Source organism: Myxocyprinus asiaticus, chromosome 20 (assembly GCF_019703515.2).
Source record: "Myxocyprinus asiaticus isolate MX2 ecotype Aquarium Trade chromosome 20, UBuf_Myxa_2, whole genome shotgun sequence".
Lineage (NCBI taxonomy): Eukaryota > Metazoa > Chordata > Actinopteri > Cypriniformes > Catostomidae > Myxocyprinus > Myxocyprinus asiaticus.
The window spans coordinates 48,029,938-48,052,259 of record NC_059363.1 but is presented as its reverse complement, the minus strand read 5'-3'; the positions used below and the strand labels follow the sequence as shown (position 1 = coordinate 48,052,259).

General features: G+C 41.6%; 1 protein-coding gene across 1 annotated transcript in view; it reads right to left on the bottom strand.

The window, feature by feature from the left end:
• LOC127411015 (proline-rich membrane anchor 1-like) overlaps nt 1-22,322 on the bottom strand; it is a 67,783-nt gene that overhangs the window by 32,502 nt on the left and 12,959 nt on the right. Inside the window, exons 2-3 of the mRNA XM_051646324.1 lie at nt 12,300-12,441; nt 8,235-8,361 (exon numbers count right to left, since the gene is read on the bottom strand). Coding sequence (XP_051502284.1) covers nt 8,235-8,361; nt 12,300-12,441 — 269 coding nt within the window. The remainder of the gene's footprint in view (nt 1-8,234; nt 8,362-12,299; nt 12,442-22,322) is intronic.

Below are 22,322 nucleotides of genomic sequence, written 5' to 3'. Positions count from 1 at the left end.
GAGGTCATGAACGCATGAATTAGTTAGCGTTAATTAGAGAGCATGTATTGTAATTAGCAATATCTTTTAGGTGGAAGAATGCTGTTCTACAAACATTGGTAATTTGATTTTCAAAGGACAGATTGGTATAAAAAATAACACCTTTCTTCGCTGTTGAAGACGATGTAATAGTACATCCATCGAGAGTCAAATTATATTTTAGCGGCTTGTTTTTAGAGGTTTTTGGTCCAATAATTAGTAACTCTGTTTTGTCGGAATTGAGTAGAAGGAAATTTCTGGCCATCCAATTTATTTCATTGATACACTCTGCTATTTTGGAGAATTGTAAAATTTCATCAGGTTTTGAAGGAATATAAAGTTGGGTATCGTCGGCATAACAGTGGAAATTTATTCCATGATTCCTGATAATATCTCCCAGTGGAAGCATATACAAGGAGAAAAGCAGAGGCCCTAAAACTGATCCCTGTGGTACTCCATACTTAACTTTTTTTTGGTTTGACAATTCCTCATTTACATAGACAAAGTGTTAGTGGTATGCTAAATAGGACCTAAACCATGCTAATGCAAGTCCACAAATGCCAACATAATTCTCTAGCCTATCCAAGAGAATGTCATGATCTATGATGTCAAAGGCAGCACTCAGATCTAAAAGCACTAGAAGAGAAATGCAGCCGCGATCATATGATAAGAGCAAGTCATTTGTAACTCTGATAAGTGCAGTCTCTGTACTGTGATGGGGCCTAAATCCTGACTGAAATTGTTCATATATACTATTTCTCTGTAGAAATGAACATTGTTGGGTGGACACTACCTTTTCTAGTATTTTTGACATAAACGGGGGATTTGAAATCAGTCTATAATTAGCCAGTTCTCCAGGTACAAGTTGTGGCTTCTTAATAAGCGGTTTGATAACTGCTATTTTAAAGTTTCTTGGGACATGTCCTAAGGATAGCGAGGAGTTAATAATATTAAGAAGAAGTTCTGAGATTACAGTGAATACCTCTTTTAAGAGCTTAGTTGGTATTGGATCTAACATACATGTAAGTTTTGTTAGCTCTTCATTACCTATGACAGCGAAGGATTGAAGTTACATGTGAGGAAAATTATGAGACACTGTTTTCTGAAGTACTGTGACAGATGATTGCATAATTCCAATTTTATTTCTGATTATTTCAATTTTATCAGTAAAGAAATTCATGAAGTCATTACTACTGTGCTGTGATGGAATTTCTGGTTCAGTTGAGGCTTTATTCCTAACCAGTATAGCCACAGTACTGAATAAATACCTAGGATTGTTGTGGTTATTTTCTATGAGTTTGCTAAAATATGCTGACCTGGCAGCTTTTAGTGCCTGTCTGTAGCTACAGACACTATCCTTCCATGCACCGCGAAATACCTCTAATTTTGAATTCTTCCACTTGCACTCCATTTTCTGAGCTACTCTCTTGAGAGCATGAGTGTGATCATTGTACTGTGGTGCAGAGCTTTTTTCTTTAATTTTCTTTAATCGAAGGGGGGCGACAATTTCAGGAGTGCTAGAGAAGACTGTATTTATATTTTCTGTTATTTCATCAAGTTCTTCTAGACTTTTGGGCTTATTGACTGTATGAGATAGATCTGGAAGATTATTAGTGAAGCTATCTTTAGTGGTTGAAAGAATAGTTCTACCTGAACGATAGCATGGTGTCGATTGAGTAACATTAGCTGATCGCAGCATACAAGAGACGAGATCTGAGATCTGATCTGAGATGTCATCGCTCTTTGGTAGAATTTCTATAGTATCAACATCAACTCCATATGACAGAATTAAATCTAGCATATGATTATGGTCCTGTCACATTTTGTCTGACTCCAAGAGAGTTGAGAATATCGATAAATGCTAATCCCAATGTGTCATTTTCATTATCTATGTGAATGTTGAAGTCACCAACAATTAAAGCTCTATCCACAGTAACTACAAGATTTCATAAAAATTTGCAAATTCACCAAGGAAATCAGAATAAGTTCCGGGTGATCTACGTATATACTGTAGCAAGGGCAATAGACCACAGAGTTTTTATATTTATATCTGACGGTGTCACATTAAGCATTATTAGTTCAAAAGACTTAAACTTATATCCTGTCCTCTGAGTAACACCAAATACTTCACTGTAAATTGTAGCAACACCTCCTCCTCGACCCTTCAGACGAGGCTCATTTTTATAACAATAACCCTTTATAACAAAACTAATATATTCATCCGGTTTAAGCCAGATTTTGGTCAAACAGAGCGCATCTAAACTATGATCTGTAATAATTTTATTTACAAATAGTGCTTTGGTAGAAAGAGATCTAATGTTTAGTAGCCCTACCTTCATATGATGTTTATCTTAAATGTTTTTGTTTTTTTCAAGTTTGACCTTAATACATTTTTTTCTAAATGATTTAGTGAGAGTTTTGTGTTTGGTAGTTCGGGGAACTGACACAGTCTCTATATGATATCTAGGTGATACAATCTCTATGTGTTGTAGTTTATGTGACCTGTGTGACGTCTCAAGGCAGCTAGCAGACATTCGAATTAACCTGTTTGTCTGCTTCCTGACCTGGGCCCCAATTAGTCAGATACTATCATTATTAAAACTATGAGCCATATTACTAGAGAGGAGAGTGGCACCTTCCCTGGAGGGATGGAGTCCATCTCTCTTTAGCAGGTCAGGTCTACCCCAAAAATTGTCTATAAATCCTGTGCTATCCTCCGAAAACCACTCAGACATCCAGCCATTCAGTGACACTAATCTACTATAAACATCGTTACCACGATGAGCAGGGAGGGGGCCAGAGCATATTACAGTGTCTGACATCATTTTTGCAAGTTCACACACCTCTTTAACATTATCTCTAGTGATCTCCGACTGGTGAAACCAGACATCGTTAGTGCCGACATGAATAACAATTTTAGAAAATCTATGTTAAGCATTAGCCAGCACTTGTAAATTTGATCTGATGTAAGACGCTCGAGCCCCGGAAATGCATTTAACAATAGTGTCTGGAGTCTCTATTTCCACGTTCTTTACAATAGAATCACCAATTATTATGGCTCTTTCACCATGATTCTCAGTGAGTGCATCACTGAGTGGGGAGAATCGACTGGAAACACTAACAGGAACGGGAGAGTGTCGCTTTGCTGAGTGAGTATGCTGCTGAGACCTCACCCAAACGCCCTGCTGCAGGGGCTCTAGAGCCGGAACCAAAGTGTGTGTGTTGCTCGTTGTACTACCCGAATCCAAAACAGTATCTACCGGCTTCTCTTTCTCACTGATCTCCATTAGTGTTTGGATGTGTCTCTAACTCGTTAACCTTCTCCGTCTGCCTGACTAATTTCTTAAATTTATCACATGTGAATTCCTCACTATTGACGGAAGAAGCTATCATAAACATGTGACATGCAATGCAGGAAGAAATAACATGAGCGGATGCCATGACTTACCGCAATTGTTTATTGTTGTTGGTTATTCCTGAGCGGTGAGGGTTTGAGATCGATGTGAATCCCTCACGCAATTGTTTGTTGTTATGGTTGTTCTTGATAAGTACTGCTTTGAGATCGTTTCAATAATCCATGCAACACAGAGGAGAAAAAGGGGTGCGCACTGTAAAATGCATGCAGTTTAATTGCGAAAAAATAGAAAGTGGAAGCACGTGAAAAATGCACGTTGTTATCGCGATAAGAGAATAATGCGGGGGGAAACCTGATGCATGCTGAAAAATTGCAGATGTTAAGGATTAAAAGATGAAAACAGGTAGATAAGCGATGCTATAAAAAGCTAGCAGGCTACAAGCACAGACTCGAGCTAGGCGCCAGCAGCAACAGGTAAAATACACACAGATGAAACAGTAGAAAAGCGGAAAAACCCAAACACACGGTAAAACGACAAAGGATAAAATGATGAACGTATGAGAATAAGAATAAGCAATGCTAAGCAGGCTAGCAGGCTACAAACACTCGTGCAGCGTGCTGTCAGCAACAGAAAGTCCAGTGACGAGAGCAGTGACGTCAACCAAGCAGTTCGAGTGTACAGTACAAGTCATTGCACACTCACTCTAACCTCCTTTGATAAACTTATTTTATTTATTTATTTAGGCCTATTTATTTAAGTTTTAAACTGCAGTGTCACTTTATTCACATTTGTGTCAGAGTGTGTGGGTAGACAAAGGGACCCAAATGTAGAGTGAAACAGTCAATGGGTTTATTTACAAGTCTTGTAAATGAGGCACACCTGGCACCATCTGCAGTGAGCAGAGTCAAAAAATAATAGCCGCTCAGTGGGCTAAGGAATGAGTGTGTTAGTATGATGAGTGCGTGCGTAGTGGAAGTCGGGAGCAATCCAAAGAGAGAACGTTGAAGCTGGTGTGGTGTGAGGCTACACTGGAAGGGTGACAACCCAGTAGACAACGACGGCAATGAGTTATGGGCATACTCGACCCAAACTAAACTTTCGCTCCAAGAAGAAGGGTTACGGGAGGCCATACATCGCAGGGTCTTTTACAGTTCTTGGTTAGCTCGCTCCGCTTGCCCATTTGTCTGGGGGTGGAACCCAGGGACAAACTCACTGTAGCCCCCAGCTGTCGACAGAACTCAAAACGTGACACAAACTGGGGGCCTCTGTCAGAAACCACGTCAACTGGGAGGCCATGGATGTGGAAGATGTGATTAATGACCACTACCGCTGTCTCCCTCACTGAGGGGAATTTGGGGAGGGGAATGAAATGAGCCACCTTTGAGAACCAGTCCACTACAGTCAAAACGACTGTGTTGCCATGGGAGGGGGAGAGACCAGTTACAAAGTCCATGGCTATGTGTGACCAGGGTCTCAGAGGGACTGACAGCAGTTGAAGGAGCCCGGCTGGAGGGTTACAGGGGGTCTTATTAGTCGCACAAACAGGACAGGCGGCAATGAACTGGCGAACGTCCTGAACAAGTGAGGGCCACCAGAAACGCTGTCTAATGAGCGTCTGGGTATGAGTAGCCCCCGGATGGCAGGCGACGTTAGACGAGTGACCCCACTGAAAGATGTGCATTTGAACTGATCGCGGAACAAACAGCTTACCCGCTGGGCATGTGACGGGGGGCATGGTGTTACTTTAGCCTCCACCTCCCAGGATCTCATGCCCACCACTCGTGGGGCGGGGAGGATGGTATCCACTTTTTTGGAGCCCGGGCGATACGACAGTGAAATAAAAATGTGTGAAATACAACACCCAGCAAGCCTGCCTAGAGTTAAGATGTTAGGTGCTACAGATGTACTCTAGGTTCTTGTGATCAGTCCAAACCACAAAAGGTATCCCCGAACCCTCTAACCAATGACACCACTCGCCCAATGCCAACCTGATGGCCAGTAATTCCCGGTTACCAACACCGTAATTCCGTTCTGCCGGTGTTAAGTGGTGCACACACAGATATATCTTTCACACACGGATGCATCTTTCCATCCGAAGGAGAGCGCTGTGACAGGGCTGCTCCAACACCGACCTCGGATGCATCCACCTCTACCACGAACTGACTAGCAGGGTCGGGGGTAATTAAAATAGGTGAGGTTGAAAACCGCTCTTTAAGTTTAGAAAACGCGGCTTCAGCCCGCGGAGACCAACAAAAGTCAGTGCATGTGGAGGTGAGATCCATCAGGGGCGTGGTGAGCTGGCTATAATTTCTTATAAACCTCAGATAAAAGTTGGTGAACCCCAGAAACCTCTGCAATGCCTTGCGAGAATATGGGGTTAACCCATATTCTTCAAATCGAGGAGGGAGATCCAAAGGATAAATCTCATCCTGGATAGTATCAGAAAGTCCTCGCAAGAACAGGTCCCACATAGCATGATCGTTCCAGTCACTGGAAGCGGCCAGGGTGTGAAACTATCACATAGTCAGCTACTGATCGATTACCCTGTGACAGTCCAGATAAAATCCTTCCAGCCTCCTGACCTTGAGCTGCACGGTCAAACAGAAACAAAAGTTCTGAGGAGAAAGCTTCATAGGTGGAGTAGCATGGATGTCCGTTATCCCACATTGCCGTTCCCCATTCTCCAGCCCTTCCAGAGAGGAGTGTGATTACACAAGCAATCTTCATCTTGTCTGAGGAAAATGTGGAATGCTGCAAGAAGAACAGTGAGCATTGCGAATGAAAAGATCTAACAGATCCCTCACCTGAGAACGGAGCAGGAGGGAGGATGCACGCCTCTGGGCGCCATGGGGTGTGGGAAGCTGCCGAAGGAGATGGGGGTGTGTCCTGCACGGGACTGGGATCTAGAGGAGGGCAGAGCTGCTGGACCACCGCAGTGAGTTCCGCAAGCTGCGAAGCCATCATTTCCAGAGTGCGGCTAGAGGCAGAGATTTGATCTTGGTGTCGTCCAAGCAGAGCTCCTTGTTGTGAAAGGGCGGAACGAAGAGTAGTCTCCTCCGCTAGGTCAATCGAGTTCTTTATTCAACACAACGCAGAGACAACCCCATTACAATTGCATCAATGTGACCTATTAAGGTAAATTTCTAATAATAATCTTAATAATTGTTAAAAAAAAAATAATAATAATAATAATAATATATATATATATATATATATATATATATTTTGTTATTGTACATGTAATTATGCAACTCTAATTATTAGGTAAATTATTGAATATTGACTCACGAAGGCTGAGGAAAGGGGCATGCTTCATTATATTCATGATGAAATTATGCACAGAATAGAGGTCCATGCTGTTTCACCAAGGTCCACTCATTTGGAGATTTCTGGCCTCGCCCCTGCTTAGAAATCCAATATTCACTGTGCATTATCACAATGAAAATCAATGGGTGCATTCAAAAGCTGAAAAATGTTGCTTTCATAGGCTTTCTATGGAGTTGGAGTATGGAGAGGATGAAAATAAGTTGCATTTCAGACTGTTCTGAGACCAATGCAGACAGCACACTGGAGGTTAAGTCATTCTCTAAATAGGGAGCAAGGGTGAATCCTATTGCTTTCCTAGTGCATTCACTCCTAAATCCGATTAAAAGTTCATTTTCAGGCTGCAGATGATGTTTGGATCACTCAACATGTTTGGCAAACAAGGCACAGTGATAATCAGTATATAGATTCAGAATTTATAATGTAGAATATTATTTTAACATGGTTGGCAGTGATTGGACGATGCTGACCATTACTTTGAATCAGAATTAATTATGTTAATGTCTGATTGGTAAAATGCTTCAGCACTGGCTATCACTTGTTTGACAGTGCATAGAGAGAAAATTGAGATTGTGTTGCCAAAGTAGAAAAAAGCATTGTAACATAAAAGTCAAATCAAGTTAAATAATTTTTATTTGTAGAATGTTTTATTTGTGCTTTTCCCAATACACATTGTTCCAAAGCTGCTTTATAGAAAATCAGCTGTAATGTCTGTAACATCTTAAAAACTTGAATAACCAACACTCTTGGAAACATAATTAACAATTTGATTTAAAAAAATATGACTTTCTATAGCTTGGTATTATTAACATTTCAAAATTTAGTCCGCTGTACACATATGAGGACATACATTTTTAGGAAAGCTATTTGCCCTTCAATTTCTTAAAAAAAATTGTTATGTTTATTAAGCGCTTCAAGTTACAAATCAAAAAGGGAAATGAAAATGCACACAGCTGCCATGCTCGGGTCTCAGGAGGTTAAAGCGGTTACAAATGTTTGGAACTATTGTGCAACTATGTGAACCTGCAGCACTTTTGCATGCAAAGAGCTCTGAGAGTGCTGAAAACAGTGTATCATGAACCCCAAGTGTGCACACAGAACAGTGTGTCACCAGTTCACAATATTCACAATATTGCTTAATTTTACATTGCCACCAAATATTTTGTGTGAATATTCAATATATCAACCAGCCCTAGTGGTCATTAGTAAAGCTGCAAGAGCGCACGACATCCCTGTTGTTCACTGTAATCTTCAATCTCTTTAAAAACCCCAGTATTATTCCTGTGATGACAATGACAAAACCTGCCAGTCTGATTGACAGCTGCCCAGTAGCCCTTTCCTCTGTGCTCATGAAATGCTTTCAGAGACTTTTCAAAGATTTAATCAACCCACTAGAGTTGGAATATAATCTCTAACAAGTCAATGAACGATGCCATGTGCTAATCTGATGTGCTGACGTTTCTTATAAAGCACTGTTATTAGACTATTGGACTATAATGGATGGTAGACTGATGCTTCGTTGAAGGTATTACATACCTTTTTATGGCCTTGTAGCAGATTATGGACATTAACAAAAGAAGGAGAGCCAAAGCACTTCCTATCGTCCCAAACACAAAGATGTACGTCCACCAGGAGCTCAACACTGGACCAGAAGACTCAGTCGCTGAAAGAGAAAGATCCATTAATAAAATACTAATTAAATCACACATAAATCAAATCTATTATAACTATTAACTATTATAATTGATTATAAAATATCAGCACAGACTGCTGAAAAACTTTCAAAGTAAGATTATATCTCTTAACTGTATTAGATTTAAACTGAATTGTTGTTGTGTCTTTTGCCTCCTGGACAGGCCACTTTTGCAAAGTTTGGGTTCATTTTTTTAACCTGGTTAAATAAAGGTTACTAACTAACTAACAAAGGTATTTTCTTTTTCTATCCATGTACAGCATTACCATAGTATCTTTATTACGATTTTCAATACTGAATCATTTACTTAATGAATACATGTTCATGTTTAATACAGTTGTAATAAACATGGGGCAGTCATACACTTGGAAGAATAAATGATAAACAACTTAATATTTATGGAGAAAAATTCATTTGAACAACATCACAGCAGTGAACTGTTTTTCTGTCTCACGGCACTGAGGAAGAGCAGACGACGGTGTGGATCGATCAATAACAAGAAATTGCTATTTTAGAGTCACCCACATTTCATACCATTAATGGAGAAGGAAATGGATTTCACATGTTTGTTTGACCTCAAGAATGAATGTAAACATAACTTGTTTACAGGATAACTCCATAGGGTAAACAACCTTCAAAGTATACTCAGTTTAGGATTTAATCCTACATAAGGTGTGTGACCTCTTCGATGAAATTTCGCCAATTTCATCCTCTTCAGCGTACGTTTGATTTTTTTTTTAGATAAATATCAATATCGTTTTATCATTTTAAGCACTTTTTGGGTTGTGTTTTGATTTATCCCAGTGAATCATGTCTTTTGAATCCATTCACCAAAAAGATTCGTTCAGATTTGTTCACCGATTCATTCAGTGACCATTACATAAATTACAGCTTTGCACCAGTCGGCGGCGGCAAATAAGTGTCTTTTATGTGTTTTGAGCGAGTCACTGAACCAAAATCGTTCACAACTGAAACAAGTGTAATGATCCTTTATTCTGATGAACGTTTTTTATTGAATCATACAGATAACAAAGAAAAGCAAAACAAATATACACACAATCAACATTTAACCCCCACTACTACCCCTCCCCCTCCCAATCCCCAACCCCACCCTGACCCTCAACAACATCCCTGTGGTCACACATGATTATAGTCACACACACAAAAAATATATATAATAATCACACACATTTAAAACTAAACTTTTCTCTCCACTGCACCTCCCCAAGAGCCCTCCAAAAATGCCAAATAGCTGCCCCATTTCCCATCAAACGAATCCCAATTCCCCAGCCTTCTACATGAAGCTTCCTTGAAAGCTACCACCCTCCCCATCTCCGTGCACCATTCTTGAAATGAGGGCGCTACAGCCGACTTCCATCCCCTTAAAACAATTTGTCTACCAATCATAACACTGGTTAGGACCCAATTTTTTATGTGTCTATCCCCTATATTGATGACCGCCCCATCTCCTAAAATACAGAGTCTGGGGCAAAATGAAATTTGAGTGCCCAATACATCACACATAAAACTCTGAACCTTCAACCAAAATTATTGGATCTTACACCACCAAAAAACTTGGGCTGTGTCTCCATCTTCTGATTGGTATCGCCAGCAGGTGGGTGTGTCTTTAAGACCAAGCCTATACAATCTAGAGGGGGTCCAATAGAATCTATGTAAAATCTTGAATTGCATAAGGTGCACCCTTGCATTTCTAGATGCAGACTTGACATTTTTTAGAATCCTAGCCTACACTCCCTCCTCCAATACCAAGTTGAAATCTTTCTTCCATAATCTCTTGACAGAAGTTAAAGCTCTGTCCCCCAGACTCTGAATTAGCAGGGAGTAAAACACTGATGCCTCATGACCTTTTCCAAAAGCAGGAATCACCACTGCCAGAGTATATGGTGCTTTAGGGGGGGTGTATGCTACTCCCAAAAATAGTACAGAGCAGGTGACACAGCTGTAAATACTTAAAGAACTGAGATCTGGGAATCCCAAAATGTTGAACCAAATTTCAACACTCCACTCTCATATAGGTCTCATATAGGTCACCAAGTGTATTAACCTCCCTCACAATCCACTCTGACCAGCAGAAAGGGGACTTATTAATTCATCATTTTGGGTTCAGCCATATGCTAGAGGCAACATTTAAATAAATGTCCGAAAAAGGCACTCAGTTTCCTCGGACAGTCAAGTAAATGTTCAGTGAGTCGGTCCACTCGGCTGCAACGTGAGAACCACAAAATAACTTACTCCATTGACTTTATGAAGGACATCGCTTCCTGGGGATATGTAAATATTTTACGCCCCTCCTTAGCATCTATTCTCAATTTGGCCAGAAACATCTTCCGTTGATGTAAGAGTTTTTCATTTCTTGAATCGATCACATTTCTCTCTTGTCGAATTCGCAAAGTCTGGGAACAAAAAAATGCTGTGGTTCTTCCAAGAAAGTCTTCCTTTACTCCTCGCCTTGTGTAACATGAGATCTTTATCGGATGATCTCAGAAATTTGGCCAGAATTGATTGGGGCCTGTCTCCCTCAGCAGATCGCCGAGCCACAACCCTGTGAGCTTGCTCGTTTTCCAGCTTATGGGCTGTTATGTCGAGCAGACTCGGAAAGAGCCTGTCCAAGAATTTCACCATATCCTGACCCTCTTCGGCCTCAGGAATCCCAACAATACAAACGTTATTCCACCGGCTACGGTTCTCCAAGTCCTCCAACTTCTCCTAGACACGCTCCAAATCCACCTTAGTCACTAGCGGATTAGCAGATAATTCCCTCTCAGATGACTCCAGATAATCGATCCGTTTCTCGACATCCCCCACTCTTGTAACCATCGCAGTGAATTTTGTCTCTATGGCAGTGATCGATCGACGTATTACAGCAAGATCCTCCAAGTCAGCAACGATCTCCATCAGTATTGCCGACGTTCAACATTTCTCGCCGAATTTCCCACACTTCCCCGACCAAATCAGCTCCCTGGCTTGCGGCCTGCTGCTCAGGGGTGTCAGCTTAAGCACATAAGTGTCTTTTAATGTCTCCAGAGCCCGAGGATTTTTAATTCTTTGACATATTGTCCTCCTAGAACAGTTGTGGAACAGAGTGTATCGAATCTCACTGGTTTTGAGGGGAAGAGTTTAATTTTATATAATTTGATTCCACATTTTCTGTTATGTTTATTTGATTTGTTCAAGGGAATCAATAAAAATTGTTAATAACAAAAAAAAAAAAAAAAAAAAAACTAAAATCTGTGTAAAAATTTACTTAGAGACTTCAGCGGAGTATTTAAGAATCAAAAGCATTTCCCCACAAATTACAGCAAAGCATACCTATTATTTTGTGAACAGCTGAGCATGACTTTCATAAGCTATTCAAAGGACAACAATCTTGTCAAACTTGCTCATAATACAGTTCCATCTATATATGTCAACAGGTATTTTTCCTGCATTGTGAATCTATTCATTTTAATAATAGGGTTAACAGATTTAAAGGGACAGTGAAAAAGTAGTTATATTTTGATCTGTTCTCACCCAAAACCAATTTGATCACTTCAGAAGACATGGATTAAACCATTGAAGTCATATAGATTACTTTATGCTGACTTTGTCCTTTTTCGAGCTTCAAAGTTCTGGCCAGCATTCATTTGCATTGTATGGACGTACAGAGCTGAAATCTTCATTTGTGTTCTGCACAAGTAAGAAAGTCATACACATCTGGGATGGATGAGTAAATGATGAGAAGATTTTAATTTTGGGGTGAACTATCCCTTTAATTTCAGGCCCTAATATTATATTTGACTCCAGTCAGTAGTTTTAGTTTTTAGCTGGATTCCTGCTCAACACAATTCTCTGAATATGAACCTACTGAAAAAGACTAACACTGAGTGACGTGCTGCAACAAGCCTTACCCGTCACGACCAGAGCCCGTGGTGGAGGAGGAGGGGGAGGTGGAGGAGGAAGAGGAGGGTACATCCTGCAGCGGCACAACAGCTGGCAATCCTCACCTCCCCTGTTTATGCCATGCTGTGAGCAAGACCACTGAAGCTCTGCCTGAGAGAGATAGACAGAAATGCTTGTCATGTGACTTAAGAGTTCACTTATTACAGGTTGAGTAATCTGAGGTCACATCCACAGTACTCTGTTTTCATTTGAGGGGGGGGGGGTAATAGTGTATACAGTCTTCTTATTTTGTGTATACTGTATATTGTATAGTATTAGGTGTATATTGTACATTGTGTTGTGTAACAAGACGTGTAAACCGTGTTATGTGTAAATCAGATGTATATTGTAATTGTCATACTGTTTTGTTGCTTGGAACTGCACCCAAGACTTTCACCCACTGTTGCACTTGTGTATATGGCTGAGTGACAATAAAGGGATTTTATTTGATTTAAATACTTTTGGTCTAACTAAATCAGAGCGAGCTAGGCAGTTACTTTCATTGCCTGGGCTCTTGCAAAGCCTTCTGAACTTACTGACCACATGCTATTGTTGGGCGACCATAAACCTTGCTTTATTTTCAAAGAACTGTTCCTTGAGAGAGCTAATCCGTAAGGCTTTGGCAAATACAACCATCAAAGACTTTCATAAGCTGGCTAAGAAGTCTTCATGCTGCCACACAGAGATGTAATGTAGCAACACCCTTCAATGCCTACATCAGTCCCCTAGTTAAAATGGGGCCCAACCGTTACAAACGCCATCTTGACAAAGTGATCATGGTTTGTGCTTCTACCATGCTCGTTTTGGGGACAAAACCTAGAGATGTTGCTCACCTTGCAATTTTTGCAGTAGGGGGATGACGGTAAGTCAGCAGTCTGTGTCACCAGTGATACTGCATGCTCATTGCCATCAACAGTTGCCGCTGTTACTGATTTTCCACTGCCGCGCCGCATACGTCCAAAGCTCTTCAAGAATTTTTGGGGATGGTTCATTTCTACAACAGCTCCAGCTGACCTCCAAACCCTCAAAATAATCTGCCTGGCAATCATTAAGCTCTGCCTCTGCACTCTATTCCCCACTTCTATGACCGCCCCATCGCCCAAAACAAAGAGTCTGGGGCAAATCGAAACCCGAGTGCCCAACACATCACACACAAAACTCTGAAATTTCAACCAGAATTCCTGGATCTCAACACACCACCAAAAAACATGGGCCATGTCTCCATCCTCCGATTGGCATCGCCAGCAGGTGGGTGTGTTTTTAAGACCAAGCCTATACAATCTAAAGGTGATCCAATAAAATCTATGTAAAATCTTGAATTGCATAAGGTGCACCCTTGCATTTCTAGATGCAGACTTGACGTTTTTTAGAATCCTAGCCCACACTCCCTCCTCCTATACCAAGTTGAAATCTTTCTCCCATAATCTCTTGATAGAAGTTAAAGCTCCGTCCCCCAGACTCTGAATTAGCAGGGAGTAATATACTGATGCCTCATGACCTTTTCCAAAAGCAGTAATTCCCTGAGTATCTGCCACTTTAGGGGGTGTATGCTACTCCCAAACATAGTACAGAGCAGGTGGTGCAGTTGTACATACCTATAAAACTGAGATCTGGGAATCCCAAAATGCTGAACCAAATTTTCAAAAGATCTCAACACTCAACTCTCATATAGGTCACCGAGCGTATTAACCTCCCTCACAATCCACTCTGACCAACAGAAAGGGGACTTATTAATACATAATTTTGGGTTCTGCCATATGCTCGAGGCAACATTTAAATAAATGTCCAAATTAAACACTCTGGACACTTTTGTCCCTACCGAGTGCAAATGCGAGATAACGAGGTGTAACTTAACTTCTCCAGTTAGCGGACAGAGCGAAAGACCTCTCAGGTAAAAGCAGAGGTGGTGGTGTATGTTTTATGATCAACAAATCCTGGTGTGATCAGAGGAATGTACATTCTATCAAGACTTTCTGCTCTCCTGATCTGGAATTTCTCATGCTTCTGTGTCGATCACTCTGGCTACCGAGGGAATTCACAGCGGTCATTATCACTGCTGTGTACATTCCCCCACAAGCCAACACAGACTGGGCACTCAAGGAACTGTATAGGATTATAAGTGAGCAGGAAACTGCGCACCCTGAGGCCGCATTCATTGTGACCGGGGACTTTAATAAAGCTAGTTTCAAATCAGTCGCACCAAAATACCACCAGCACATTAGTTTCAACACATGAGGGGACCGGGTTTTGGAACATTGCTACTCTCCCTTCCGGTCCAGTGCTGGTCGGACCAATCAGACTCTATGCTACAAGACTGTTTTGATCATACGGACTGGGAGATGTTCCGGTCCGCCTCTGATGACGACATCGAGGTTTACGCTGATAGTGTAATGTGTTTCATCAAAAAGTGCATGGAGGACATAGTTCCGACCAGAACAATATGGATCTATCCAAACCAGAAGCCATGGATAAATAGCGATGTTCACGCGGCACTTAATGTGCGGACCTCCGCTTTTAATTCCGGGAACGCGGAGGAGCATAAACAAGCCAGTTATGCCCTCCGAAAATCAGAACAGCAAAACGCCAGTACAGGAACAAGATTGAAGGATAGTTTAACACCACCAACTCTAGAAGCATGTGGCAGGGAATTAACATCATCACGGACTTTAAAGGGAATAAAAACTCCGCCATGAACAACGCTGCCTCTCTCCCGGTTGAGCTAAATACTTTTTCGTTTTGAGGGAAATAACACCGCCCTCGCAGAGAGAGCTCTCGCGGCCGAAGCTACATAGGTTAGTTCACTCACCGTCTCTGTAGCGGATGTAACCCGATCCTTCCGACGGGTGAATATCCGCAAAGCCGCGGGCCCAGACGACATTCCGTGCCGCGTCATCAGAGCGTGCGCGAACCAGCTGGCTGGTGTTTTTACAGACATTTTTAACCATTCCCTCTCTTTGTCTGTAGTCCCCACATGCTTTAAAACATCCACCATTGTGCCTGTTCCAAAGCAATCAAAAACAACTTGCTTAAATGACTGGCGTCCTGTTGCTCTGACCCCATCATCAGCAAATGCTTTGAGAGACTAATCAGAGATTACATCTGCTCTGTGCTGCCTCTCTCTCTTGACCCATTGCAGTTTGCTTACCGCAACAACCGCTCCACTGATGATGCCATTGCATCTACAATACACACTTCTCTCTCCCACCTGGAAAAAAAGAACACTTATGTGAGAATGCTGTTTGTAGACTACAGCTCAGCATTCAACACCATAGTGCCCTCCGAGCTAGATGAGAAACTCCGGGCTCTGGGCTTAAACAGCTCGCTGTGCAGCTGGATCCTGGACTTCCTGTCAAGCAGATGCCAGGTGGTTAGAATAGGCAGCAACATCTCCTCATCACTGACCCTCAACACTGGAGCCCCACAAGGCTGTGTTCTCAGCCCACTCTTGTATTCCCTGTACACACATGACTGTGTGGCAACACATAGCTCCAATGCCATCATTAAGTTTGCTGATGACACGACGGTGGTAGGTCTGATCTCTGACAATGATGAAACAGCCTACAGAGAGGAGGTGCACACTCTGACACACTGGTGTCAGGAGCACAACCTCTCCTATAACGTCAGTAAGACAAAGGAGCTTGTGGTGGACTTCAGAAGAAAAGACAGAGAACACAGTCCCATCACCATCAATGGAGCACCAGTGGAGAGAGTCAGCAGCTTCAAGTTCCTGGGTGTCCACATCACTGAGGAACTCACATGGTCCATCCACACTGAAGTCGTTGTGAAGAAGGCTCATCAGTGCCTCTTCTTCCTGAGACGGCTGAGGAAGTTTGGAATGAACAGACACATCCTCACACGGTTCTACACCTGCACCGTAGAGAGCATCCTGACTGGCTGCATCTCTGCCTGGTATGGCAATAGCACAGCCCACAACTGCAAAGCACTGCACAGGGTGGTGCGAACTGCCAGACACATCATCGGAGGTGAGCTTCCCTCCCTCCAGGAAATATATACAAGGCGGTGTGTGAAAAAAGATCGGAGGATCATCAGAGACTCCAGCAACCCGAGCCATGGGCTGTTCTCAATGCTACCATCAGGCAGGCGATATAGCAGCATCAGGACCTGCACAAGCCGACTCCATGATAGCTTCTTCCCCCAAGCAATCAGACTTCTGAACTCTTGATCTCCCATGATCAAAATACATCAGCACTGCACTTTATTACTCTTATTCTTATATCTCACACCGGACTGTCATAAATTATATTATATTATATATATTCTCTCTTAACAACTTACTATTAACTGACAGCCTGAATGTCAATACAGTACAATACAGCCTACTGTACATTCTATATATACTACTATATATACTTTTTTATTTTTTTTGAATAATGTGTATCTATATTGTGCATATTGTATACTGTACAGTGTATGTTATTATTTGTATATTGTGTTGTGTGTAATTATGTGTATATTACACTTTAAATCGTGTTGTGTTAATTTGATGTTATTATTGTAAATTGGTATATGTCTCATCACTGTCACAACTGCTATATTGATCGGAACTGCACCCAAGAATTTCACACACCATTGCACTTGTGTATATGGTTGTGTGACAATAAATGTGATTTGATTTGATTTGAGTTTGATAGAAAGGCTTTGCAATGGCAAAATAGGGGCAAGAACTTCCTCTTCAATACAAAATGAGGGAGGGGCTCTTTCAGGCGGAAGCGACCAATGAGCCAAATGTCTGAGACCGAATGCATAATAATAAAACAAAATCTTAGGTAGGCCTAGCCCACCTTTGTCAATCGGCCTATGTAACTTATTGAAATGTAATCTAGGACACTTACCATTCCAAATGAAGGACTTCGTAGGCTATCAAATTGCTTGAAATAAGAGAGGGGGACATATACAGGGAGAGATTGTAGCAGGTAGTTACATTTTGGAATACAATTCACTTTAATTACATTAACCTTCCCAATCATAGATAAATGTAATGAAGCCCACATAGCTCGAAAACCTTTTTATTAAGGGGTCAAAATTAACTAACTAAATCAGACAAATTTGCTGGGAATAAAATGCCCAAATACTTAATGCCCTGTTGGGGCCACTGGAAGGTGCCCGGCTGAAAAGCCGTTACTGGGCAATACGCTGTCAGAGCCAAAGCTTCGGATTTAGACCAATTGACTGTATCCTGAGAATTTAGAAGAGGAATTAATAATTCTGTGGAGGCAAGGCATAGATCTAGAAGGGTTGGAGACGAATAATAAAATATCACCTGGAAAATCATCCTCCTTTCTCATCGCGGCTGCTAATGGTTCCAGGGCAAGACAGAGCAATAATGGGGAAAGAGGGCAACCCTGCCGGGTGTCACTATCCAAAGTAAAATAATCTGAAATTAATCCATTTGTTTGTACCGCCACTAACGGGTATTAATCCATCCAATAAACGTACTCCCAAATCCATACATTTCCAAAATCTTGAAAAGATAATCCCATTTTACCATATCAAACGCCTTTTTGGCGTCAAGTGAGATGGCAGTGACTGGAGTCTGATCATTCGCCACTGACCACATGATACTGAAGAAATGCCTAATGTTATCAGAAGAGCTGTGGCCCCGAATAAACCCCACCTGATCTATATGTATAAGAGATATCATAACTTTACTTAATCGATTAGCCAAACGTTTTGACAATATTTTAACGTCTAGCTGGATCAGGGAAATTGGACGGTAACTCTTACACTCACTTGGATCTTTGTCCTTTTTAAGAATCAGACTGATCCCGGCTTGTGTCATGGTTGGTGGAAGCTTTCCAATCTTTAATGATTCTGTATAAATTCTAGCAAAAGTGGAGCCAGTTCTGTAGCATTAGATCTGAAAAACTCAGTGGCAAAGCCATCTGGCCCCGGAGACTTGCCTGTAGGCAAGGCCTTAATTACCTCACCAAGCTCCTCCAAGGTTATCTCAGAATCATCAGTTTAGTGAGTTCTAAAGTTTCCACAAACTTTCTAATGTCTTTATCAGTAGATGAAGATGTGGAACTACAGAAATCAAGATTTTTTAAAAGCATTATTAATATCAATGGCTGAGGTAAAAATTTCACCACCAGCAGATTTCAAAGAGGGAATGGTAAAACAAGACTCTTTCTGCTTTATATATCTAGCCAAAAGCTTCCCTGCTTTGTCCCCTGACTCAAAGTATGACTGTCTTGCTCTGAATAGTCAAAACTCCACCTTCCGTGACAAAATAGTATTATATCTGTATTTCAATTGGGTCAATTCTCTGAGGCCATCAGACGACATTCGGCGCTTCAGCTCTGCCTCGACACTTTTAATATTCCCTTCCAACTCCACGAGTTCTCGTGCTTTGGATTTTTTGATGAATGAAGCACACTGTATGATCCGGCCCATGAGAACCCCCTTAAGTGCCTCCCAAACCACACCCACACAGGATTCTGAGGACCAGTTGGTCTCCATATAAACACTGATTTCAGCCTTTAACATTTGTTGGAAATCAGAATTTTGCAAAAGGGATACATTAAAGCGCCAACTATATGATTTATTTTTCTCCATATGTGTCAACACCTCTAAATACACCATGATCTGAGACTAAGATGTTTCCAATTGAGCAATCAACAACAGATGAAATGTGGGACTTAGATTAAAAAAAAAAAATATATATATATATATATATATATATATATATATATATATATATATATATATATATATATATATATATATATTCTAGAATAAATCTTATGGACTGATGAAAATAATGTATAGTCCCTACCAGATGGGTTCAAAAGTCTCCAAATATCTGTAAGACCAAGATTTTTACACATCCTGTGAAGCATCAACATTGCTCTAGGGGGCTTCATTATGATCAAGGACTGAGTCCATCAATTGATTAAAGTCTCCTCCCAATATTATATCATGAGTGGTGCCAGCGGCTTGCAACATCCCTTCAAGATCTATAAAAAAGCCCTGAATATCAGCATTAGGTGCATAAATATTAGTCAAAATCAACCTTTGCCCCTGAATTTCTGCTAAAACAATAATGACTCTACCTAATTTATCTTTACTCTATTTGAGACATTTGAATTGTAGATGTTTACTTATCAATGTAATGACTCTCCTGCTCTTACTTGAGCCAGCACTAAAGATGGCACACCATATCTTCCCAAATTTTTGAAAACACTATATCATATTTCTTTCGTTTAAGAAAATAAATAACCTTCCTTCTTTTTATGGGGTGCCCCAACCCAGTCACACTCCATGTGGACAGAGACAATCCACTCATATTAATATTTGACATTTTGACATATTAGAAAAAATAGATTGTGTGTCAAAAACAAAATTATAAAGACCACATTCCAACATTGGTGCAACAATCAACTCCTGAACATCCCCCAGAACAAAACAAACAGAAAAAAGAAAAACGTGCACATTAACCCCACGCACGATAGCGCCAACTGGCGTTCATCCCTCTAAACTCAAACAGTCCAAGTACGCCTGTCCCCGCGACAACTTTGCCATCGGTTTGCTCAAGTCCGGTGTTTCTATACAGATTTTGTGAGACAGAATTACATAACAGAAGAAAATTAATCAAACAAACTCCAGCCAATAGACAGAATAAACACAAAGAACATGTAGATTCATCCGCATAACTCTCCCGAAGCAACAAACTCCAGCACCCTAGCGGAACCAGCACACACACACACACACACACACACACACACAAAAAAGCCGTTCAGTTTCCTCAGACAGTCAAACGAATGTTCAGTGAGCCGGAGCCGGAGTGCAGCAAATGACCTAATCCTTCCAATGTCCTGCAAAATATACTCCACAAAACAAACTCCAGCCAATAGGAGGCGTAAACACAAAGAACATGCAGATTCATCCACAAACTGTCCTGAAGGAGTGTTACTACACAAAACAAACTCCAGCCGCTAGGTGGAACCAGCACAAAAAGAAACAAAAAAGGTGCCCAGTTTCCTTGAACAGTCGAGTGAATGTTCAGTGAGTCAGGTCCACTCAGCTGCAAAGCGAGCGCCGCACGATGACTTACTCATTCCATTGACTTTATGAAGGACATTGCTTGTTGGGGACAAGTAAATACTTTGCGGCCATCCTTAGCATCTATTCTCAACCTGGCCAGGAACATCAGTGCAAAAGCGACCCTCCATCGATGCAAGAGTTTCTTGAAGGAGTGTTATTCCACAAAACAAACTCCAGCCGCTAGGCAGAACCAGAACAAAAAGAAACAAAAATGGCGCTCAGCTTCCTCGGACAGTCAAGTGAATGTTCAGTGAAACAGGCCCACTCGACTGCAACGTGAGAATCACACCATGACTTACTCATTCCATTGACTTTATGAAGGACATCGCTTGCTGTGGGCATGTAAATATATTGCGGCCATCCTTAGTATCTATTCTCAATTTGGCCAGGAACATCAGTGAAAAAGCGACCTTCTTTTGATTTAAGAGTTTCTTGCATTCCTTGAATCAATCACATTTCTCTCTTGTCGAATTCGCAAAGTCTGGGAAGAAGAAAATGTTGTGGTTCTTCCAAGAAAGCTTTCCTTTACTCCTCGCGTAACACGAGATCTTTATTGGATGATCTCAGAAATTTGGCCAGAATTAATCGGGGCCTGTCTCCCTCAGCGGATCTCCGAGCCAGAACCCTGTGAGCTCGCTCGATGTCGAGCACTCTCGGAAAGAGCCCGTCCAGAAATTCCACCATATTCTGACTCTCTGCTCACTCAGGAATTCCAACAATTCAGACGTTGTTTCGCCGGTTACGATTCTCAAGATCTTCCAACTTTTCCCAAATGCATTCCAAGCAAGATCCTCCAAGTCAGCAACGACCTTCGTCAGCATTGCCATCATGCTCGACAGTTGACGCTGAATCTTTTCCACCACACAGTCCAAATTGAGTCCCAGGCTCGAGGCCTCCGGAGGGGCTTCAGCTTGAGCATGCAAGTTTCTTTTAATGTCTCCAGAGCCCGAGGATTTTGAATTCTTTGACATATTGTCTTCCTAGAACAGTTAAGAATCAGGGTGTATCGAATCTCACCAGTTTATGACATAAAAAGTATTAAAACCAGCAAAGTGCGCAGAGCTCGCCGTTCACACATCCGAACCTCACATGGTGTCACGTGACTCGTCAAATTGGTTGATGTTGAATTTAATGAGGCCAGTGTTTCACTCCTTTGTGATGTTACAACAGGATGTCCCCGTCCCGTTGTGCCCAGGGATTAGAGACGACATGTCTTTGACGTCATTCACGGGTTGTCACATCCGGACAAGAAAGCATCACTAAGGTTGATAGCCACTAAATTTGTCTAACATGGACTTAAGAAAGACGTTAGGGCGTGCTCCACTTCCTGTCTCGCATGTCAGAAGGTGAAAGTTCAAAATCACTTTAAGGCACCATTAGCGAGTTTTGAAGTGCCTGAGCATCGTTTTGATCATGTAAATGTTGCTATTGTGGTTCCCCTTCCCTTCGTCTCTGGGGTATGCTTACCTGCTCACAATGGTGGATCGGACCACTCGGTAGCCAGAAGATGTGCCCCTGGTGTCCACATCAACTGTAGAAATTGCACTGGCTTTAATTAGAACCTGTATTGCCAGATTTGGTACACCATTGGACATATCTTTGGACAATGGGTTCCAGTTTACTTCTGAACTTTGGTCTGCAGTCGCACAGAATCTGGGTTTGAAGCTTCGCCACACTACGGCATATCATCCACAAGCAAACAGCCTCTGTGAACGGTTCCACCGCACTATGTAGGCTGTACTGAGAGCTGCTTTGAAGGATGATAACTGGTATGGCCGTCTTACTTGGTTATTGCTGGGTCTTTCAGACAGCCCTGAAAGAGGATCTGCAATCTTGTTCTGTGGAGCTTGTTTATGGGCAGACACCCAGAGTACCCTGTGGTCTACATCTCAACATAACTTCTGTTCTGTGTGGTCACATACTGTACA